Source organism: Callospermophilus lateralis, chromosome 16 (assembly GCF_048772815.1).
Source record: "Callospermophilus lateralis isolate mCalLat2 chromosome 16, mCalLat2.hap1, whole genome shotgun sequence".
Classification (NCBI taxonomy): domain Eukaryota; kingdom Metazoa; phylum Chordata; class Mammalia; order Rodentia; family Sciuridae; genus Callospermophilus; species Callospermophilus lateralis.
In genome coordinates this window covers 41147844-41171955 of record NC_135320.1, presented here as the reverse complement: position 1 = coordinate 41171955, position 24112 = coordinate 41147844, and the positions used below count along the sequence as shown (strand labels likewise).

Below are 24112 nucleotides of genomic sequence, written 5' to 3'. Positions count from 1 at the left end.
AATTTATTAAACACCACATACAAAACCACAACTGCCCGAAGCATGGTAAGTCCTCAACAAAGGGTTTCTAAATGAATTATTGAGAACAGGAGCGCAGTTGGTTGTGGTAATCAGTTATTTAAAACAAACCAAAAGAAATCTATAGGCTTACCAAGCACAGGTGTAGCAAATAAGAGCTGCACAATCGGAGTCACAGCTCCTATTTATGTTTGGCCAAAGTAGTACGAAATAAATGAGAGGAGCAATAAAGGGAAGTGGGAAAATGTGAACGAATAGAAGACGAAAAGAATGATTGAGAAGCAAAGAAAAAAAAGGGGTTTTCGGGGGAAAAAAAAGGGGGGGGGACAAGCAGAATAGACTTAGAAGAGGCCAGATCCGTCGCTCCCAGGCTGGCCTCCCGGGGGCGTAGCTAGAGGCAGAGCTGCAGCGACAGGGCGGGGCATCAAGAAGACCACGCCTCACGGGCAGGCCTTATGAAGGCGGGACTTCCTGTCGTGGGCAGCCACTCCACATCCGGAAGACTTGAGCCGCGTCCAAGGTAGCCGGCTGCTGAGAGAGGAGATCGCCCTACCACCTTCCGAGGTGAGACCGCTTTTGTTCCGGGTTGAGTGGGCGCTGAGGGCTGGGAGGACTTGGAGCAGCCTCTCTCTCCCGGCCTCCGGCGCGGGCTCGGCGCCCCGGGCGAAGGCCGCAGCTGAGGCCACCTCTTCGCTGCACCGTTATCCCGGGCCGCCTCTGAGTGAAAGCAGAAACAGCCACACCATTAGTGAAGTGGCTTCGCCTGCACAATCTTACTTAATCCTCGAGGCACTTTATGTAGGGTAATTGCTCAGTTCGCATTTTCACCGATTTCAAAGGAGCTCCCAGACCTGGCACATTGCCAGGGTCGTATCGTCAGTGTGTAAGCGAGGGGGGCTTGGCCACAGCTCCTGTGCTGTCCAGGGTCGCGCTGCTGGGGACAGGTGGCAGTAAATTGGTTGACTTCCACCCCGGCAAGGCTGATCAGAAACAGAGACGGTTGGAAACGTTTCAGGTGTAGATGGCTTTGGGAAAGTGAAGGGTCATAAAATCCAGCCCTTGTGAAACCAGTATTCTTGAGACCGAGAGATCTCTGAAACAAAAGGATTTATTGAGCCATTTATAGTTGCTCACCGGAAAAAGGACCAGGACCTGGGAAAAGTTTCTTAAAATTACCAGCAACGAGGCTAGGTTGGAAAAAACTTCCCTGGGACCTAGAGCTAAGAGAATTTTTAAATTGTTGGTTTCACACACATCCACAAACCGTTTACTAATTAACTGTGATTATCTCTTCTCCTTTCTGGCTCTTGTAATAAATTTTGGGTCATCTCAGAATTTCCCTTAGCATCAAGAAATGTACTCAAACTGGTTGAGAAGATACAGCATGCATACAAATGTAAGGAAGACACTGTTGAGTGCCCTAAAAATGATGTACAAAGTTTTGTGGGTTCTTCCAGGCAAAGGCTCCAGGATTCTCATTAAGATTCAGAACCTCAGTTGCTGCTTATTCAAATGACTTACATATTTATATCTTCAGGGCATAGTTCTCTGAGCTCAGGGTTTAACTAGCTAATTGTCATTGTCACTGGATTTCACAGAAGTGCTTCTGTCACACTAATTAAACTCTTAATCTTCTGGTCTCCTAACTCCTGAACTTGACTCTTCTGTTGCTTCTTTTTTCAGTAGGTGACATCATTATCTGTTCAGTTGCCAGAGTGAAAAGTGGACATTCTTCAGCTCTTCTGTCCTCACACTCCATGTCTGATCTGTTACCAAGTCTCTAGTTTTATTCCACAAAGCAGATCTCTTGACTCTCCAGTTTCTCTGTCTGTAAAACTTCTCTCCCTAGTTTAAGCCAATCATTGGGTCTCCTCTGGACTCATGCATCCTGAAACTAAAAGTCCTAACATGTTTGTACACATTCATTCTTTGTTTTCCCCTTTACCATCCAATTCATTCTGTTTAGTAGCCACATTGAAATGATTCTTCATGGCTGTCATATAGTAAGGAGTGATTCTGCTGCCTCCCCTAGCCTTATCTCTTCCTGTTTCCTTGGATCTCTGAGCTATCATGTTTGGGTGCATGTTTCATGCATCAAGAGAACTGAGTTGAGTTAGTTGATGCCTATTCACTTGTCTTTTATATCTTAGTTTAATCATATTCTCAGGGAAGCCTTATTGGATACCTAAGTTCAGTCAAAGCCCCCCCCCGCCCATTATATGCTTCTCATTGTATTTCTTCTGCTTAGCTTGTGTAATATTTATGATTTTTCATGTAGTCTGTGATTTTTTAAATTGACATTGACTCCCCATTAGAAAGTAAATGAAGGGGACCTGGTTTTACTCACCATAGTGTGTATACAGCATATAATAGGTATTCATCAATTGTTTGTGCAATGATTAAACAACTTCTGGGTGGAGAATTCCTAAAAGAAAAGGTAGCTTTTGAAGTGAGCCTTGAGGAATTGAATAAGAATTAGATTTTACCAGAGTCCAAGGCCAGAGACTTATTTCTGGGGATTCAGCCAATCAGATGTAACCAGTGTTTAGTCCTGTCTTCTAGAGGCTAACTTTGAGGTTTTATAGAAAGGGGAATGAGGGCAGGGGTTGGGGGTTTGCATAGCTGGAGCCTTTTCACAGCTGCCAAAGGAATTGTGGTCTAGTCCACCATCACATCAGGTTTGATCAGGGAGGGCTTTGTGGCTTCATCTTTTCACAAGGTATTTATTGATCTGAACTTCTTCCTGAAATCCTAGGTGATTCATCCTAAAAGATGGATACAAAATGGAGGCAGAGATTCCAACTCTTTAATCCTGTTTTTAGCAACCCGTCCAGCATTTGCAGTCAAAAGTGAAGAATCTGAGCTCTTGATACAATATTAGTGCAATCAGAAGGTGAAGTGGGAGACTTGAGCAAAGTAATGGGAGGAAGCAGACACACACAGCCCAAGGATTCTACTTCTGATGAGAGAAGAGAGTGGGAGGGGGAGTGGAATAAAGTTTGGATACTATTCTTGAAGACTTCTAAGCAGTTACTTATATAACTCAAAAAGTGACCTCCTTTTAAAAATTCTTTAAATGTTTATCTCAGGAAGAAAAAACAACCAGCAGAAGCCCTATATGTCCCTTGCCCTCCCCTGTTCTTGTTACACTTCTCCTGTAATGTAAGCAATATAATATGGATTTCTGAGTAGTATTCAAGATGAAACTATGTCTGTTCTCAATTTTAAAAGAGGAAAAATTTAAGCTTGTTCATAAAGAGTGCCAGATTTTCTGAGTATGTCAGCTTAAAATGCTTCTCTGTGCTAGGCAGACCACTTGATCACTTTGGAGTGTGGTCAAGCAGTAGTGAATCTTCAGAAGTCAGTGGGAAGTTGGACAGGTCACAATACAAAACTATGTGATTTTTTTTTTTCCTCTCTGTAAAACTCAGGAAAATAAATTTAATTTTTTTAAATTATATTTTTAGTCCTGGAATCTTCTCTCAGAATCCAAATAGAGAAGTCGACTTTAAAATCAGAATTGAAATCAATTTCTGTCTGTATCATCTTTCTATATAGTCTTAAGAATTATTTCTCACCTCTGAACCTTAAATTTTTTATCTTTACAAAAACCTTGTTTTAAAAAATTGTTGTTTTAAGCCCTGTCTGGCTTTTGTTAGTACGTGTGCCTTTTGTTCCTTATTTTCAAAGCTTCTTTTATTTAAATATTTTCTTTTTTTTTCTTATTTTTGTTCTCCACCCAACCATATACCTCTCTTTTAAACTATTTCTTGTTTGTCCTTTTTCATTCTCCAAACCAGTAGGTGTATTAAGGTTTTTGTTTGTTTTGTTTTTTTAATCTAATATGGTATGGACACCTAGGGAGATGATATCATAGTCTGTTTTTTGTGATAAAAATGTTTCTATAATAGATGTGATGTGAAGTGTTAGATAAAAAAATGATATTTACTGGACCTACAAGTAAATTTTTGGGAAAAGATGAACTTTAAAATAGGGGAGGGAGGTGAATCTTGGAATGAAAATCTTCTGCTAATTGAGATGCTTTTGTAAACTAACTGTTATATGATTAAAACTATCAGAGATTAGTAACTACTATGTCCTCCTATGTGTTAGATATTATCAGAAGATGGCTGATCCGTGGCAGGAATGCATGGATTATGCAGTAACCCTAGCAAGACAAGCTGGAGAGGTACAAATTAAAATTTTGTCCACCATAATGTGATATAATAGAGCATGATTGCCTTGTTAGATAAAACATGTATTTTGATTATTTTACGTTTGCTTTCATTTTAATGAACTCTTTAAATAGAGAGACTATTTCAGTTTATATCATTAAACATTCTGTGATGACAGTTATGAATCTAAAATAGGAGGTAAGGTTATATAAGTTTGTGCTGAGAAGGTCATAGCCATTAAAGAGTTATTTTATAACAATTTTTGTAAGTGAATGTTTTAAATTCTATTACAGTATTTTATCTTTTTGTTTGATTTAAAATTACTTATGACTTTTCTGTTTGCTTACCAAAAAATCTTTTTAGGTGATCTGTGAAGCTCTAAAATGTGAAATGAATGTTATGATTAAAAGTTCTCCGGCTGATTTGGTAACTGCTACAGACCAAAAAGTTGAAAAAATGCTTATCTCTTCCATAAAGGAAAAGTATCCATCTCACAGGTATTTCTTATATCAATTTCCAATGATAATAAGAAGCCTAGGTTGGAGTTAATATATTAGACAAAAATTTTAATTCTAGACACAGAACCTGACTTTAGTTAATTTAATCTGAAAAGGAATTTATCTTGAGGGTTTTGGGCAGCTCAGGCCAGGACTGTGGAGAGGGAAGAAGGCATATTTACAGATAACACAGCAACCATTGTTTAGGGTATCTCTGGTGGCCTTACCCTTGATTGATGGTTTTGAATACTTTCTACCCAGTCTTATGTCTTTACCTCATTGGTTTAAGATTATAAATTCTGGGCAGCAGCATGTGATTATTAAGCTTAGGTTGTTTGTGCTCGAAGTGCTAGAGATCAGGGAAAAGGGAAGAAAATTTGGATTCTTTCAGAATAAGAGGAACATTTGAATGTTAGGAGGCAAAAATCTGCTATAGGCATGATTTTAAAGCTCAGTTATATTTTCTATATTGTAAACTTCTTTATATGTTATAGTAGTGGTAGCTTGTGGGAGCTTAAAAGAAAATCCTAAAATCAGGGCTTTCAGGTACAGAAATATAGTAGAGACATTTTCATCATTTTTAAGTTATAGCACTGTATTTACTTTAAAGTCCACTGTGCTTCTGTACTTTTTCCTAGTCATGCCATTGGCCTTTCCTGGTCTCTTAAACATTAAAGCTGTGGCTGAAGATAATGTCTCCAGTAAAAAGGTTTACAGTTAACAGAAAAAGATTGAAAAAGAAAACATGACAGACAAGTGATTGTTAGGATACTGAAGGATCCATTCATTTCTGTGGTTGTTGGCAGACTTCAGCGCCTTGTGGTTTGTTGTCTAGCAGCTTCCCTCAGGTCCTCACTATGTGGGCCTCTTCTCTAAGCAGCTTATAACACAATAGGTTTGTCCTCAAAGATGGAAATCACAGGGCCATGTTGTGAGAAGTCTTCAAAGTTTTTCACTGTCACTTTTACTTTATTCTGTTAGTTAGAAACAAGTCACTGTGTCCAGCTCACACTCAAAAAAATGAGTAGAGAATTTATGGACTTAATTGTAAAATTATATTTCCTGATGATTTCTCATTTGCAATAAATGTCCTTTTTAGGTGCTTGTGTGTGTGTACAGGTGTGTGCCATTACATACCCTTCAATTTTATTTTAGAATTTTGAATCTGTAACTTGTTTTCTTTTTTAAAATTTGTTCTTTATAGATGTACATGGCAGTAGAGTATTGTTGGACATATTATACACACATGGTGTATGTCTTCTCGTGGTTGTAAATGATGTGGAGTTACAGTGGTTGTGTATTCATATATGAACCATAGGAAAGTTATGTCTGATTCATTCTACTGTCTTTACTATTCCTATCCCCCCTTTCTTCCCTTCATTCCCTTTTGTCTAATCCAGTGAACTTCTATTGAATCTGTAACTTCATATGCCTTTGCTCTGGGAGAAATAAAGCTTTATCACTTTTATCAGGTTTCACAGAAAGAACAAAGAAGCAACAGTGGAAAAATAATGTACAGATTTTGGTTATGTTTTATAGTCCATTCTTGTGCTAAAGAAATATTCTTGTTTGATAACTGTTGGAAACAATGTAGAGATTAGAAGTTTGTTTTTCTTGCTTTTAGTTTCATTGGTGAGGAATCTGTGGCAGCTGGGGAAAAAAGTATCTTGACTGATAACCCCACATGGATCATTGACCCTATTGATGGAACAACTAACTTTGTACATAGGTATGTTTTTAATTTTTTAATATAATTACTGTTTGTATATTAACTGGGTGGAACTTCAGAATATTCCAAGAAACATACATATTTTAGGGAGTTGTGTAATTTGTTTATGCTTCTTTATTCTAAAGAAATGTATATGTTAATAGTAGAGCAAAACGTATTATGTGGACTTTTAATCATATATAGAGGAGGTGAAGAAGCAGTAAAAATGTTGTAGACTTGTAGAAAGTGCAATGTAAAAAACTAATGAAAGGTCATTAATGGAGTGTTGTCCGTATAGAATGAATTCAGTTCAAGAGGGAAAACAGTGTTAAAAGTGCACAAATTTTAGAATCAACAGACTTGGACTTGAATTCTGGTGCTTCTTAAATTCTTTTTATGACCATAGGCAAGTTAGTTAATCTTTGTAGGCCTCAGTTTTTAAAAGATTTCTTTTAAATCTTTCTTAATCTTTGTAAGCCTATTTTTTAAGATTTCCTTTTTTATATTAATGGCACCTCTTTGTTGTTGGGATTCACTGAGTAGCTCATTTATATAAGAATTTAGTAAATATGTTGCAGCTTAGTGTATTATCATTAGAAGAAAGCCTGATGAAATTGGAGAGTTAAAGTTAGTACCTAGTTTGATGGGATTGCACATAAATGTTGTATTTGAACTTGTCTTGTAGCTGCTGTATGTGTCTGTACCACATACAGAATCTTCTTAAATATAAAGTAAAGGCCTAGAATCTAAATGTGATAGAATGTTGTAGCTTTAAAATGTGGAAAGCAGCTCATAATATATTGTAACATAAGAAGATAATACAGTGCTTACAGTGGGATTCAAGTATTTAATACTTGAGAGTTTTTATTTTCAGTAGTTACATTAAACCTATTTTGTTATTAATTCTGATTCTCTTATGAATAAGATATTAGAACCCCTCTGTTCAAACTGTTGGCAGCCATAAGTAACCATTGTGGCCAGCAGTTTATTTTTTAAATGTGAAGCTCTGAGCTTGGCATTGGATTACAGATAAGCAACAACTATTTATTCTGTAGAGTTGGTTTTTATCACAGGTTCAGGCTGTGAGGGAAATGAACAAAAAAAAAGGGCTGAGCATACAGCCCCTTCTTTTAGCCAGGATCAATTTAAACTTTTTTCCAATTTATTTTTATTTTATGAAAATAATATTTTACATACTTACTATATTCATGATATTTGACCTTCATCAAATGGAAAATGGCATGCGGTACAAAGTGTACTTCACACTTTATTCCCTGGTTTCTCAACATCTGTTTCTGGAAATGACAGTTATTATCAGTTTCTTGTGAATCCTTACAGATATGTTTCATGCCTGTAGAGGCTTTCTGTATGTATGAATATAAATATATGTGTATATACTGCTTCTTCCCTTCCTCCTATTTACATACTCTATAAACTTAATTGGGGAAAGAGGGATGAGCCTTTGTATGAAAAACTTTGTAAGCACTTATGAAAAAGGTGGATTTTATTAAAATTAAATTCTGTCTTGGTAAATTTGTGGGTTTTGTCTCTTTTTTTAAGATTTCCTTTTGTAGCTGTTTCGATTGGCTTTGTTGTAAATAAAAAGGTATGTTGTTTTAAATGTACCATTCATAAAATGCCTTGCTATCATATTCTGAGGAAGAGTAAATGTATCTCTTTAATAGTTCAGATTTGTCTCTAGATTCAGTTCATGTAATTGTTTAACTTTGAATGTAAACTATAGAACTATTAAAATTTTCATAATCCATTTCCAGTGAAGAAAATTTAATGTTTTCTGAGAAGCAGGAATTGTAAGGAGAAAATGGACACAAGTAAATGAAATTCAATTTAGTATCTAATCACCATTATATATGTGATAGAATCAGATAATGATAGCAGTTGATGTGATCTTAAATGCTGCCTGGAAGAGGTGAGGTTTGGGAGCTAGGAATACTTTAGTAGGTACTAGTGAATAGAGATATTCAAAGTCTAGAAAGGAGCAAGAGCCAAAGCATGGTTGGAAAATGTGGACCTAAACATCATTGAATACCTACATCCAGAACTCAATTGAGTAAAATCCATAACTATAGCCTTTCTTTGCTGATTGACTTCTTAACTATCCAAACAGTAAAGGATGTGTACTGACATCTGTCTTCAAGGAGCTTGTATATTATATCAGCTTGTATAAAACAGTTAAGAAATTTCTGAAAATAAAAACACAAATTAGTTGAAATCTTAGCTACAGGATTGTATTAAAAAGTGAGAACATCCCAAAGGAACTATTTGAGCATTGAGCATATAATTAGCTTTGGGGCTGTATGCTGACCCTGCTATTGAACTCATACTTCAGGGCAGTGGGACACACAAGAAGATATGAACAATTCTGCATATTGTGGGTTGGGGAAATATTTCTACCAGAAGGGGTCTTAGAAGTTAGTCATTGAGTTGCTACTTAGAAAATTAAAAATTTGCCAAATAAAAAAGAAAAGGAAAGCATTTCAATCAGAAACAATAGTTTGGAGAGGTTGAAGAAGCGATTTTTAAGTGATTTTTGACCCCTGCGGAAGCATATGCTCTCAGTCTGTAGTGATGGGTTGATGGGAACCAAAGTTTTTAGTGGTAGCTGAATTTGTCAATTGAAATGGACCAGTCTATAAGAATACGGAGAGCTAAAAGGGCAAAGGAAGTAATGGAAGATGGGGAAATACCCTAGGTATGGAAACACCCCAGTTACACAGCTTTTAGAGAGAAGATTATAAAATCATGACACTGGGATGGATTTGTGAGTGAGGTACAAACGAGAGCCAGGAGCACACAGGTGTCAGACTAAGTATCGAAGTATTGATGATAGCAGCCTCCAATTCTGTAGATAAGGCATTTGGTCAGTAAAAATAAGATTAGGGATCAGTTGATTAAGCAGTTTTTCAGAGAATGGACAAGAAAGTGGAAACACAGGAGAGCATTTTCACCCTAGCAAATTGGAAAGAGCTGTCTGCATTTAAAACTAAGGGAGAGAGGGAAAGTAGGGGCTCTGTCTAGACTTGGGTGGAAGGAGAGTTGAGGATTTCAGGCTTGATAACCTCTTTTTCTATCTAGACTGGAAATGAGCATTTTAAGTATTCCACAGTTTTGTCATTTGAATACATTGTTACACTATACTACAATTTTTCAGTTCCTTTTTTTAGAAAAAAAATACTGATTTAATAAAGAAAAATACTCAGGTTGATAAAACTGTTTTTTCCTCCACAGATGGAATTTGGAGTTGTGTACAGTTGTGTAGAAGATAAGATGTACACTGGCAGAAAAGGAAAAGGTGCCTTTTGTAATGGCCAAAAACTGCAGGTTTCAAAACAAGAAGGTAGATTTGTCTTCTAATTTTTGGTGGAATTGATTTTGTGTACTTATATTTTTTAAATGTTTATTTCAGACCCATATGTAAACTGGTTATATTCTATACATTTTAGGTAATAGTCTAAGAAATTAGATTCTGTACTTATTAAAATCATCACTTGAAGATAAGTATATCAGTATTTTAACATTTAAGGCTTAGAAAGACATTTGATAAAGCTAGGAAGAGGTATTAAAATGTCCTATTATAGTTTGGATTGCAAATGTCACATTTTTGCTAGAATTCTAATATTAAAATCTAGTGATTATCTGAAACATTTCCTTTTCAGATATTACCAAATCACTCTTGGTGACTGAGTTGGGCTCTTCTAGAACACCAGAGACTGTACGAATTATTCTTTCTAACATGGAAAAGCTTTTTTCCATTCCCATTCATGGGTAAGCTCTTTTCATTTTCCAGACAATGTAGTATTTTTTTAAATAGTGCTTTTCTTTAGAAATTAATAATTTTTATTAAAACACAGAATCAGTACCATAATTCTAATTTTGTAATGCAATTAAAAAAAATTGTAGTTCTAGATGAACAGCATGTCTTTATTTTATTTATTTTCCTGTGGTGCTGAGTATCAAGCCCAGTGTCTCACACATGCTAAGCAAGTGCTCTGCCACTGAGTTACTGCCTCAGCCCTTTGTAATACAATTTTGAAAGCTTTTTGTAATATAATTTTGAAATTCTTTTGAATAATTTAAACTTACCAAAAAATAGTAGAAGTAAGATGGTACAAAGAAAAATAGTATACTTTTTACCCAGATTCACCTGTTAACACTTTATCCCTCTTGCCTTACATTTTATCCTGAGAGAGAGAGAGAGAGAGAGTGTGTGTTTCCTTGAAACATTTCAGAGTAAGTTACATACATTGTGGCTTTTTACTCCTAAATTTTTCAGTTTATTTCCTAGGAATAGGTATAGTTACTTTCTTAATAAATACATTTTTATCTAACTAGGGATCCAACCTAAGGCTGCTTAACCACATCCCCCCAGCCTTTTTCTTTTTCATTTTGAGGCAGGGTCTTGCTAAGTGACTGAGGCTGGTTTTGAACTTGTAATCCTCCTGCCTCAGGCTCCAGAGATGCTGGGTGTACCAACCACCTGGCATGGAGTTATATTGTTAAATGTCCATAAGGAGAAGGTTTTTTTAATCATTTTTAATCTGTAGCTTTATTGAACTGTAATAATTTTTCATTAAAGAACCCACTAGAGTTCTCTGTGCCCTAAATCTGTGATCAGTTTTTGTGAAGATTCCATATATACTTTTAAAAAAAGTATATTCTCTATTTTCAGGGTATAATATTTAATACATAGCCAAAGGTCTATCTTAATCATATTATTTATATTTTTGTCTATTGTCTTATATTGAGAGTATTGTGTTAAAGCCTTCTGTTAGTGTGTGTCTGTATTTCTCATGACTCTTGTGGCTTTTATATAGTTGGAAGATGTTATTTGATGCCTGTTTGTAATGGTTATACCTTCATTTTATAATTTTAATATTGTATTCTTTGTCTTATTTTATGCTTTTTAGCTTGAAGTCTACTTTGACATCAGAATTGCCATCCCTGCCTTTTTACAGTTCCCATTTGCCTTTTAAATCTTTGTAAACCACCCCCATTTCTTTTTAGCCCTTTTAAATTCCTGCATTTTAAATGTATCTCTTCTATACAACATAAGTGGAGCTTTTATTTATAAGTCAATTTTAAAATCTTTTGAATAGACAAGTGAGTACTATTGGTGAATTGATAGGACTATTTTGTTTGACCTCAATTCTACTGTATTATCTAATGTTGTAATTACTGTGTATATTATTTATAGTTACAATGTTTATTTGGTAAGTTCTCTCTCCTTTTTTTTTTTAACTCTCTTTTTGTATTTGTATAAAATTAAATTTTATTCTAGTGAACTTCTTGGTCATTAAAACTTTTTATGGTGACTTTAATATTCTTTTTTTCACTTATCCACTAACTATCTGTATAGGTCCCAAGATTTTTTTACTTCCATTTGTTACATATATAACAGAAATTTATTTTCTTTTCCCATTTTCTCAGTTTCTTCCCATTTTTAAGTTGGAATTCTTTCTACTTTGTCAAAACATCAATTTTATGTATTCTTCAATTCACAGTTCCATAAAACTTGGTAAAGTTTTCCAGTCACCTTTTGATTGGATGAAGTGCATCCTGTAGTAGATTCCTTGGAGAGGGCATGTATGCAGAGTATTTCTTGAATTTTGACATTTTCCGAACTCTTTTTCTGTGGCCTTGAAACATCAAAGGCAGCTTGGCTGGATATGAAAGTATGAACTAAGTTATTTCTTGAAAATGCTATTTCACTGTTGCCTTGCTTTTTTATTGTTTTTGAATAAGATGTCAATCTAATTTTCTTGGTTTTTAAGTTATTTCATCTCACTGGAGGCTCTGAGAATCACCCTTTCCAGGCCCCCCCCCCCAAAAAAAAAAACCCTTGAAGGCTAATATTTTTGCAAGGATTTATCTTAGAATAGCTCATTCTGGATTAGTTTTCTGTTTCAGTGTGTAGATTTATGTCAATTGCTGTGAAATGTCTATTGAAGTGAAATGCTATTTCACTTCTGCTGTTCCCATTTTTTTTTTTCCAAGACACCAGTTAGGAATGTTACATCCTTTGTGTCTTACATTTCACCATTTTCTCTGTCCTTTTTTAATTCTTTCTTATTTTACTCGCTAAGTTTTTCTTTGGGAACCTTGTAATTTATTATTTGGTTCTTATATAATTTGTGATCACCCCACTTTTTTTCTAAGTTTAATCATCTGGATTTAAAAAAAAAATTTATTTATTTGGGTCCATTTCTGTTCTTAGTTTCTGTTTTTATGATTTTCTTTCATATTTATAAGTATTTGAAGATATTGATAGGATATTTAATTCAAATTGAATTGATGTTTTAGTTTTCTAAGATATTTATTTTTATATTTTTTCTTAATATTTTGGGAAGATCTAGAGGTTTGACGTTCTTTAACTTATTATAGGTTATGACTATATTAAGTAGCATTTCTCTGACATTTATTGTAGTTGGCTTTTTACACATGATTTTTCATTCAAACTATGGAATAATAGTATGTTTTTATGATTTTATTTTACTGCCAACTGTTCCTACCTTCTACCTTTTTTCCAAGAAAATATTGTTACTAACTTATAAAACTCTTGGCACTAGTCAAAAAGATCATTAAATAAGCCATTATTTTGTAGGTCTAGTTGACTGAGGCACAGTGAGATGAAGTGGTTTTCTGAGATCATACAGCTAGATGGAGATAAGACTACAACCCTAGCCTCTAGATCCTTTCTTTCTCCAAAATTTGACTTCTCTTTTAGGAGTCTAGACATTAAAAGTATAGTTTGACCATGGTACAAACTGTGATTGTAGGCTGTAAATCTGTGGTCCATAATTGTAATGAGTAAAGTAAAAGAACACTGTCATGTGGCTGTAGAATCTCCCAGAATGTTTTCCTTCAGGCAGGAACACTGTGATTTTAAAAATCTATTGCCACAGCTCTTTTGAAGGAAGCACTTTAACATTGTACACTAAAATGTCTATGTTAGCCACGAAAGAGCCGCAAGTGTTTATAACTTTGACCATTTATTTTGCCATTGGCTTAAGTAAAATACAATTTTCACTTTAGGATGTTTTCAATAGTTTAACCAGGATATATATTGATTTACCAGGGATATATATTGATTTCTTTATTTTTATTTTTATATTTTTAATGGTCTGTGGATTCAGCTGATAATCTTAAGTTTTTGAATGTGACTTCAGAATTACTAATACAAAACAAAATGAGACCAGGAGAATCATAATCTGGTTGAATGTCTTAAACAAAAAGAATAGTCTAATAGGTCGCTAACTAGAGAATACTGTTTATGAGAAATAAAGTAAAATGACTGTGCGCCAATTGCCTTTATTTAATTTTGAGGAATTCATTTACTGTGTCTCTTGTAGATTGTGTTTGACAATGGTTTGGGGAAAGTTTCTTCATAAACATAACTATTTTTCACTAGACCTTTTCTGTGCTAGGCACTCTGTGAGAGCTTAACTTAGGTTATTTGTAGTCATTACAGTAGTCATCCAAGATAAATTGGTATTGTTGTTTTGATATCCAGAAAGCTAAAATCAGACTTTTTCACAATTTTAGTTTTTAAGCAGCTGGGCATGAGAGCAAACTCAAATCTTTGTGATACCATAGACAGTCCTTACTCTTTGCCATAATACCTCTACCGGAGGGTCAGACTAAGGATTCAGACACAAAATTAAGAATTGGGGTCATGGCCTTATTATTTGATAATCATGTAACCTTTTTGGTAATCCTTTGAAAATATTTGTCCATAGAAGAATATGCTCTTCTTGACTCTTAAACTCCTTTCTTGAGAACTCAGATGTTCACTAGAAGAGGATCCAAGATTTACTAGTAGCCATCATAGCTGTTCTTCTAACTTAGGGTCAGTCCCTCAATGGAATATCAAAGGATTATTTGTAAAAGATCTTGGTGTGTTCTTTTCAGAGCATGAGATAAGAATACCTTTACTATGAATTATATCCCATGTGAGAAGGGGGAAAAAACACCTTTATGAATTTTTTTTAAATTAATATTTATTTTTTAGTTTTCGGCGGACACAACATCTTTGTTTGTATGTAGCACTGAGGATCGAACCTGGGCCGCCCACATGCCAGGCGAGCACACTACCGCTTGAGCCACATCCCCACCCCTATGAATTTTTTTAAAAAAGTTTTTTTTGAAAGATTTTGGTGAATAGAACTCACTGCCTTATTTCCAGATGTTAAATGATTAAAAAAGAGTTTTCAGTAAAAAAATTTGAAAGTAATTTGCAGACATGATGAATCTTTTTCTAAATACACACAAACATATCCATTTCTTTAATAATAAAAGGAACATTCTGTAACATAAAAATGGTATTTTTATAAGAATCAGGGAATTTGGCTGGGTGTGGTGGTACACAACCTGTAATCCCAGTGGTCTAGGAAGGTGAGGCAGGTGAGGATTACAAGTTCAAAACCAGCCTCAGCAACTTATGGAAGACCTAAGCAACTTAGCAAGACCCTGACTCAAAATAAAAAAAATAAAATGGGCTAGGGATGTGGCTTAGTGGTTAAGCATTCCGGGGTTCACCAGTACACTCCCCGCCCACCTCAAAAAAATCAGTGAATTAACTTTGATACATAACCTAATATAGAAGTCTTATTCAAAATTTGAAACAATTCAAAACCAAGGTCCATTTCAGGAGCATGCATTGCATTTAGTTGTCCTTTCTCTTCAGTTTTCTTTAGTGTAGAACATTTGCATAGTCTTTGTCTTTTTGATCTTGAATATTTTTAGAATTATAGGCCACATGTTTTGTAGTTTGTCTCCTTGCTTGGGTGGGTTTGATTTCCTCTTGTTTAGATTCTGCATTTTTTGGCAAGAATGCCACAGAAGTTTTATGTTCTTTTCTTCTCAAGGCATCTTATCAGGAGGTACATGGTCCTGTTTTCCATTATGAATGATAACATTGATACCTTGGGAACTGTAGAACATTATAAAAATGATATTTTTTCCTGTTGCAATTATTATGTGTCTTGTGGGAAAATACTTTGATACTACATAAACAACAAACTTGCCCGTTAATTTTGGCATAGTTATTCTTTTGTTTAAATTTAATTTTTTTTTTTGTACTGGGGACTGAACCCAGGAGCACTCTACACTGAGCTATATCTCCAACCCTTTTTATTTTTTATTTTGAGACAGGGTTTCACTATGTTACTCAGGCTGGGCTCAAACTTGTAATCCTCTTGCCTCAGTCTCCTAAGTCATTAGGATTATAGGTGTGCTCCACTGCTCCTGGCATTAATTTTAGCTTTTTTTGATTCTGTCATGACTCAGTTAATACTACAGTGGCTATCAAGTAGTACCAGTACTTATCTTAACTTGGTATATTTCTAAGGAAGAGTTACTGTGAGAAGACAAACCCAAAGTAATCTTCCATGACAGGCCGAGGTCTCTGCAGATCCCAGACAAGGCTAATATTATTCCTTCAGATACATGTGTGATGCACACCCAGTTGGGATGACCAATAGCATGATGTTTTATATCTCCTAAGGACTATTTACACTATAGAGCAAGTGTGTATATGTGTGTGTGTGTGTGTGTGTGTGTGTGTGTGTGTAGACTTTCAGTATATTCTTCAGTATTTTTTTTTCTGAAAAAAATTCTTGTTTTTATCTTTGTCTTATTAAATGATTGCTTTGTGAGGATTAGTTTTTTGATTTATATAGTATACCAAGATAATTAAATTTTATGTCTTTTATTTCAAAATCAGAGACCACTGTTTTTTACTTGTATCCTCTAGATTGGTTCAGGTTGTCTGTCAACACTTAAAGTAAACTGAAAGTAAGGAGGAATACATTATTTGAGAGGACGATTTTTCCAATCTTATTTTCAAATGTTAGAATCCGGAGCGTTGGAACGGCAGCTATTAATATGTGCCTTGTGGCAACTGGAGGAGCAGATGCATATTATGAAATGGGAATTCACTGCTGGGATATGGCAGGAGCTGGCATCATTGTTAGTGAAGCTGGTGGAGTGCTAATGGATGTAACAGGTAAAATTATGGGACAATAAAGCATTTTTCTGTGTAGACTTTCCTCTCCATATAGGGTTTTTAAAAAATGTTTGATACATGTTAAATTTTCAGCTTTTAAGGCAAAAAAAAAAAGCTATACAATTTGATGCAAAGTCTAAAAAACAGTAGATAGAAGCAAGGATAAGAAATAATGGTAATGTTCGACTAACAGTGACAAATGGCTACACCCCTTCAAGTGTATCAGGAATTCTTGAGAGGCTGTAGAGAAAGTCTAGGCAGTCATTGGATTTGAGGCTCTACCAAGAGCTTTCTGAATGGTGACCATGGTGGTAGTTGACAGTAGACTTCCTTCATTATCATTTTCTACTTTGGGCCTAAAGAGGTTTAATAATACCTCCTTTGAGCTGACAGCAAAATGTTTAAGGAATGAATTTGGGTTTAAGGAGTTCCCCAGTGACCTGGGGAAAAAAGCAGCAAAGAAATAGGAAATGAGAAAGGACAATAGTATGAAAATGTATTGAAGTCAGATTCTTTTCCATAGATCTCAAACAATGAAAAGGTAATAAGCATGCACAAAAGAGAAAAAGAGAAAAGGACATTTTTCAGATTGGTCTGAATTGAGATCCACCTTTACCCTGGTATTTACTCAAAATGTTTAGAGATTCAGTCATATACTGTTAAGTTTAAACATTATAATTATCTGATAGTAGATTTTTTTTAAGAAAACTGAACATATTAAAATGTTAAGGTTGTTCATGACACATATAGCTATACTTGTTTTTTTTCTGAATTATTTTTATACAGGATATAACTGTTTTCTCAATCTGATTTTAGGTGGACCATTTGATTTGATGTCACGAAGAATAATTGCTGCAAATAGTAAAGCATTAGCAGAAAGGATAGCCAAAGAAATTCAGATAATACCTTTACAAAGAGATGATGAAGATTGATTACAATAGCCTTGTATTCAGTCACAATTGCTTTCCCCAGATTTGCTGGTGCACTGATGGATATCTGTTTCGGATATAGGAGGATATGATTGATTAAATTGTCTTTGATGTTCTGATTTAAAAATGGAAACTTTTTCCATAGAATAAGTATGCAAAAATAGATGTAATATTTGTTTCATTGTTTTGAACAATTTTGCCTGTAAGAATATACTTTGGGAAAAATAAACAGGATTTTAGTTCATGAACTATCAATTAAAATTGTCAATTAATAGTGTTGTTTCTAACTATGATCCTCTTGTTACTTAGACTGACCTCAAACTTGCAATCCTCCTGCCTCACCTTCCTTAGTCACTGGGATTACAGGTGTGTGCCATCATGCCTAGTTTGAATTACTATTTGTATATATAAACACTCAATTTAAAAGTTACCTTTTTGGAAAAAATTCTATTTGTTTCAAAAGCCATACCTTAAGAATATAACAACTACTTAGATTAAGGTTTTGTTTCTTTCTTGGCAGAAAACCTTGTTTTATCATCACTGTACCTGTAGTACTTAGCAAAGTACCGGTCAAATATTAGCATATCCAAAATAAACATCGTAAAACGTATATTTAACTTTTTTGGTTGGTACTGGGGAATTAATCCAGGGATGTTTTACCTCTGAGCTATATTCCCTGTCCTTTTTACTTTTTATTTTGAGATGAGGTCTCATTAATTTGGTGAGGGTCTTACTAAGATGCTGAGGCTGGCCTCAAATTTGTGATCATCCTGCCTTAGCCTCCCAAGTCACTGGAATTTACAGTAGTGCTCCACCATGCCCAGCAAGAATGAATGTTTTTAAGCAGCATTTCCTTGTTATAATAGATACATAAGTAATGAGCTGATTGTTTATTTTTGCTTCAAGTTGGAGTAAAAATTATTATCCTGTTTTATATTTCGTATTACTACATCAAGAAACTTTAGAAAGCTCTCATCAGGTATCCGAGTAGATATAGTATAACATTTTACTATATTTAATATTCTTATAAAGATGTAGACACCAATTTGATTGTGCCAACAAATACACTGTTGATACTTAATTATTTGATTCCTTCCCAAACTCTGTATTTAATTTCATTGCTTCTAAATATTTAATAGCCTTTAGCCTATCAAACTCAACGAGAAAATTATATTGGTTCATAGACATATTTAAAGGATTAATTTATTGTTTAGTTTTTTTTTCCCTTGACATTTAACAGATTGTTACGTTTTGTTACAGGTGCATATGAACCTTGTAATTGATAAAATGAGAAGTGCTTGTATACAATTTTCAAGATAGGGCCTAATCTCATTGTTGGGTACATATGATACATTAAATCTGTATGCTACTAACATTTGGGTATTATAATTACTGTATTTGTACTGTTAGTTACATGCACTTAAAACATCTCATACTATGTAATTCTGAGACAGGTTGTTTTTTCAATTATTTTAATTAAAATGACTTATAATAAAACTTTAAAGATGTAGTTGATATTAACATTATTAAAGTTTATAGTTTAAACTAATTTTAGGAGTTCTGTGGTAAATTACAATTATTTGAAATTTGCCATTATGAATGAATGTATACTCTTAGTGACTAGAAGTTTTTAGATATTGAAAATGGATTGTTTGCAAGTGGATTATCCAATAATAATTGGAAGATGTTTTTGAGTAGCAGAACTTCTTTGATGGACCTGACATCTATGTTACAAGCAGGGTATATTACCTATCTGTATTTTTATCTTCCAATGCATCCATTAATTTTTTTAGGTACTTTGTTCTTATTCACTGATTGAATGTTATTCTTCATAGTATTTTTTTATAATATAAATATTTTGTCCTCTCCTTTTTCCTTTTCAAATTACTCATTTTCAGATGTTTTTAATGTATGTTTCTTTTCTTGGTCTCTTACCTTTTTGGGGGTGGGGGAGGGATACCACAATTGAACTCAGGGGCACTCGACCACTGAGCCATGTCCCAACTTTATTTTGTGTTTTGTTTAGAGACAGGGTCTCGCTGAGTTGCTTAGCACCTCTCTAAATTGCTGAGGCTGGCTTTAAACTCACAATCTTCCTGCCTCAGCCTCCCAAGCCGCTGGGATTAACACGCCTGGCATTCTCTTATATTTTTGAGCCATCTTCAACTTTCTGATGATGGTCCCTTGTCTTGAAATATATATTCAAATGAGTGGGATGCATGTAAGTTTTATTTATAAGGAGATCTATAGCCTTAAGTTCAAGGCAGGGAAACTAAGTAAAATTGATTGGTAGAAATAAAATTACTATGTAGTCATTTTTAGTCTATGTAACTAGAAAATCCAAAAGAATCTACAAGCAATCCCTTAGAATAAGTAATGTCAATATAGATAAGGTTACTACAACTGCATTTGTGTAACTAGCAAAACATAAGAGAATTTAATGTAGACACCATTTACAGTAATATAAAAAGAAGCCATCAGATACTTAGCAGTGGTGCACATTTCAGGTCTGCACAGAAAAACTAGCAAACATTACTGAGAAGAAAAATTTAAACATATTAAAAATAATATGTTTATGGTTTGAAAAACTCCACATTGCTCAAATATCAATTCTTGCTAAATTGATCTAAAGATTCAGTACATTCCCAATCAAATTCTCAATAATGTTTGAGGGAGTTAGGTATGTTAGGCATCTTTCAGTCACTAAAACAAAATAATCTGAGATAATTAGCATCAAAAGAAAAGGTTAATTTTGGCTCGCAGTTTTATATGTTCAATCTATGAATGGTTGTCTCCACTGCTTTGGGCCTGTGGCAAAGCAGCACATGAGGGAAAAGGATATGTTGGAGCAAAACTGCTCACTTCTGTGGCCAGAAAAAAAAGGAAAGGGGAGAGTCCAGGCTTCCAAAATCCCCTTTGAGAACACATCTCCAGTGGTAGAAAGACCTTCCACTAGGCCTCACCTCTTGAAGGTTCCTCCACTTCCCAATAATGCAATCCTGAGGACCAAGTGTCTAACATGGACCTTTGGGAGACAGTCAACATTCAAACTAGCAGGAGATAAAATAAGACTGTTAGGGCTCGGTTGTGGCTCAGAAGGAAAGCACTTGCTTGGCATGCGTGGGGCACTGGGTTCGATCCTCAGCACCACGTAAAAATAAAATAAAGGTATTGTGTCTACCTACAACTAAAAAAAAAAAAAAAAGTAAATACTTTTAAAAAAATGAGAATAACTGAAAGCAAAAGAGCAAAGTGAGAAGACTGTTACATCTTATACAAAAACACCATTTCATTCTAGAAATGTTATGACTGCTGTTTTTATGTTTGCTTTTCAAGACTCAGAACTCTAATTAAAATAGTGACACTAGCACAAATCTAGATAAGCATGTCAATAAAATACAGAAAAATAGACCCAAGCATACACAGCTACCTAGTTTATAAAAAGTGGCCCCACGGTGCAGTAAAGAAAAGGCTAATATTTTCAATACATGGTGTGGATGTCCATATTAAAGGAGGAAAAATATTGATCCTACTGCACCATGTATGCACATCAATTCTAGATGGATCATAAAACCTAAATATCAAAGAGGGAAAAAGCTACGTACAGTAGTGTGTGCCTGTAATCTCAGCTTTGCAAGTTTGAAGCCAGCCTGGACAACTTGGTGAGACACTGTCTCAAAATATTAAAAAGACTGGGGATGTAGCTTAGAGGTACAATGCTTGCATACTGTGCCCAAGGCCCAGGGTTCAATCCCCAGTGCCAGTTAAAGATAAAAACAATACTTCTAAAAATGTTTTTATTTCCAAAATATTTATTTACCCCTAAAGGACTCCTAAAGCTTCCTGACCTTGGTAGGCAAAGAATTGGTAAACAGTAAACACAAAAACATGAAAGGAGGATTAAGATGGGTATGGTGGTCCACACCTGTAAGCCCGGTGATTCAGGGCTTAGCAAGAGGATCTGAAGTTTGGGGCCAGCCTTGGCAATTTAGGGATACTGAAAAAATAAAAGGAGGGAGAGAAGGAGGGTTGATGATTTGAGCTACATTAATAATTCTGTCATCAAAATAACACCATTTAGAGAGAGATTCAGAAGCATAACCCACAGAGTTTGCAATATAGAGACAAACTACTGAATGTATGACCTCCACATTATTAACAAAGATAATCCAATTCCAGAGCAAATATGTATTTGATACATAAAATACATATAGAGTATGTATTCATACTCTATAAAACAATATATTAAAATAATATTATCAGTCATAAAATCAAAATAATAAAGTTATATGACTACATACACAAGAATGGCTAAACTAGACAAAATCCCAGCAGCAGCACATAACCCCCTGATGACATCAAAATCAAGGCGCTTCACCACATGAATAGAGGTGATCTTGCCCCATGATGCAGTATCTTCACTTCTTGGTACATACCTAACATATACATACTTTTGTCCACCAGCTATATTCATGCAGCATTATTTGTAATGGCCCCAAACAGAAAACAATCCAAAAGTCCATCAACAACAAAATGGATTTAAAAGGGTATGGAATAGTCACATAATGAATGCTATACAGCATTGGAAGATGATGACAGCTACACAATAATGTGAATGAATTCCAAACTGGTTCAACCTCTTTCTCCAATGGTTCTACTCTTTTTGAAGTCATCAGTGATGTCTTTGTTTACAGAAGCCAAATCTTTTCTGCCTTTAATTTAATTGACCTTCTGCAGTTTTTCCCATTTGCTTGTCTCTTTGTTTTTTAATTCTTTTTTAAAAAATGTATTCAAATTTGTTATATATGACAGCAGAATTCAATTCACTTCATATTACACAAATGAGCACATTTTTTCATGTCTCTAATGTACACAAAGTAGAGTCACACCATTCATGTTTTCATACACTGTACTTAGGGTAATGATGTCCCTCTCATTACACTGTCTTTCCTACCCCATGACCTCTCTCTTCCCCTCCCTCCCCTTTTCTATATCTAAAGTTCTTCTATTCCTCCCATGCTCCCCACCCCCATCCCCATTATGAATCAGCATTCATATTATCAGAGAAAACATCAGCATTTGTTTTTTGGGGATTGGCTTACTTCACTTAGCATGACATTCTCCAACTCCATCCATTTACCTAAAAATGTCATGATTTTATTCTCTTTTATTGCTGAGTATGTATGTATATATGTATGTGTATGTATGTGTGTGTGTGTGTGTGTATGTATGTGTGTATATATATATATATATATATATATATATATATATCACATTTTCTTTATCCATTCATCTACTGAAGGGTATCTAGGTTGGTTCCACAATTTAGCTATTATGCATTGTGCTGCTATAAACATTGATATGGCTGTGTCCCTGTAGTATGCCGTTTTTAAGTCTTTGGGTTATAAACCAAGGAGTGGGATAGCTGGGTCAAATGGTGGTTCCATTCCCAGTTTTCCAAGGAATCTCCATACTGTTTTCCAGATTGGTTGCACCAGTCTGCAGTCCCACCAGCAATGTAGGAGTGTACCTTTTCCCCCACTTCCTCACCAACACTTATTATTGTTTGTATTCTTAATAGCTGCCATACTGACTGGAGTGAGATAAAATCTTAGAGTAGTTTTGATTTGCATTTCTCTAATTGCTGGCGATGGTGAACATTTTTTCATATATTTGTTGATTGTATATCATGTTCTGAGAAGTGTCTGTTCAGTTGTTTGGCTCATTTATTGATTGGGTTATTTGTTTTTTTGGTGTTAAGATCTTTGAAATTTCCCCCTTTGTCCTCTTGTCCATCTCCTTTGTTGACTTTTCTTCCTCTGGCAGTACCATTCATAGTCTTCATCTCCAACTATCTGGTCATTCTGGAGAAACTCACTCATGCCCATGTGCTGGGAGCCATCAGCCAAGTAGGTATGACAAATTCCTTGCCAGCTTACTCCCATGCTGTCTAGTGGAAGGACTTCTGAAAGGTGACCTTGCTCAAGGACCAGGGCAGGATCCGTGTTTAGGGTGTTCCCCCTTTAGAATAGGGCAGTTTAGCATAATAGGAGAGTAGGGTGTTTCCCCTTTAGAATAGGGTGGTTTAGTAATAGGAGATTAGGGTGTTCCTCTTTTGGAATAGGGCGTATCCTGCTGCTGAGTTCCTCTTGAGTGCTTAGGGTCAGACAGTATTTTTTGAGAGACAGAAGCCCATGCGGTGTGGATTTAGGCAGGAGAGGATTTGGGCAGAGAACGGAGTGGATTTGGGAAGAGAACGTGGATTCCCCCAGAACGTGTTTGTAGACGGCCGGTGTGAGTTCGGGAATAAAGAATTGCTGTTTGAATCTACAAGCTGTGTGGAGACTCGTGATTTGTGCCCAGCAAAAGACTGCGGCACCCATGACTTTGACCATCACATCCTCTCTTTTGACTCAAATTTCAACCCTACTGTCCTTGTTTACCTTCTGAATTTTTGCTCTCAATCTCTAGCTCTTTCCTGGCTGCCCTTTCTGAAAGTTCTCTATTTTATCAGTCAACATGTCTGACATCAAACTACTTTAATTTTCTACTAAGAATTTTCTCCTTCTCTTGTGTATCCATTCCCCCCATAGGAACCTGTCATATTTGATATTTACCTTTCTCTATTCCCCCACATCCAATTTGTTTTAGCCAAGTAGTTTTTGTTGTTGTTGTTTATAATATGACTCCAACTAACATTGAAAAACCAGGTCTTCACCAAACTTCTCTGAGCATTTACAGACAATTTGCCTGCCCAAAAC

The 24112-nt window shown here is 35.2% G+C and overlaps 1 protein-coding gene across 2 annotated transcripts; it reads left to right on the top strand.

Annotated features, from left to right (window-relative positions):
* The first annotated feature begins 510 nt into the window (after positions 1-510).
* Impa1 (inositol monophosphatase 1) lies at positions 511-18900 on the top strand. Of its 2 annotated transcripts, none has more exons than XM_076835596.1 (9): positions 511-582; positions 4132-4207; positions 4557-4690; positions 6315-6419; positions 7959-8004; positions 9648-9756; positions 10076-10184; positions 16271-16422; positions 17239-18900. In XM_076835596.1, the coding sequence occupies exons 2-9, from the start codon at positions 4145-4147 to the stop codon at positions 17352-17354; spliced, it is 834 nt and encodes a 277-aa protein (XP_076691711.1). In that variant the 5' UTR covers positions 511-582; positions 4132-4144; the 3' UTR covers positions 17355-18900. The 2 variants fall into 2 exon arrangements, with proteins under 2 accessions (XP_076691711.1, XP_076691712.1); XM_076835597.1 differs by lacking the exon at positions 511-582 and adding an exon at positions 1341-1414.
* The last annotated feature ends 5212 nt before the right edge of the window (positions 18901-24112 follow it).

Bases quoted from the DNA above. Each gene is read 5' to 3' on its own strand.
- Impa1 (XM_076835596.1), top strand. From the start codon at position 4,145: ATGGCTGATCCGTGGCAGGAATGCATGGATTATGCAGTAACCCTAGCA. The intron at 6,420-7,958 runs GTATGTTTTTAA...TCTTTTTTTAAG, and splicing joins ACAACTAACTTTGTACATAG to ATTTCCTTTTGTAGCTGTTT. The intron at 8,005-9,647 runs GTATGTTGTTTT...TTTCCTCCACAG, and splicing joins GCTTTGTTGTAAATAAAAAG to ATGGAATTTGGAGTTGTGTA.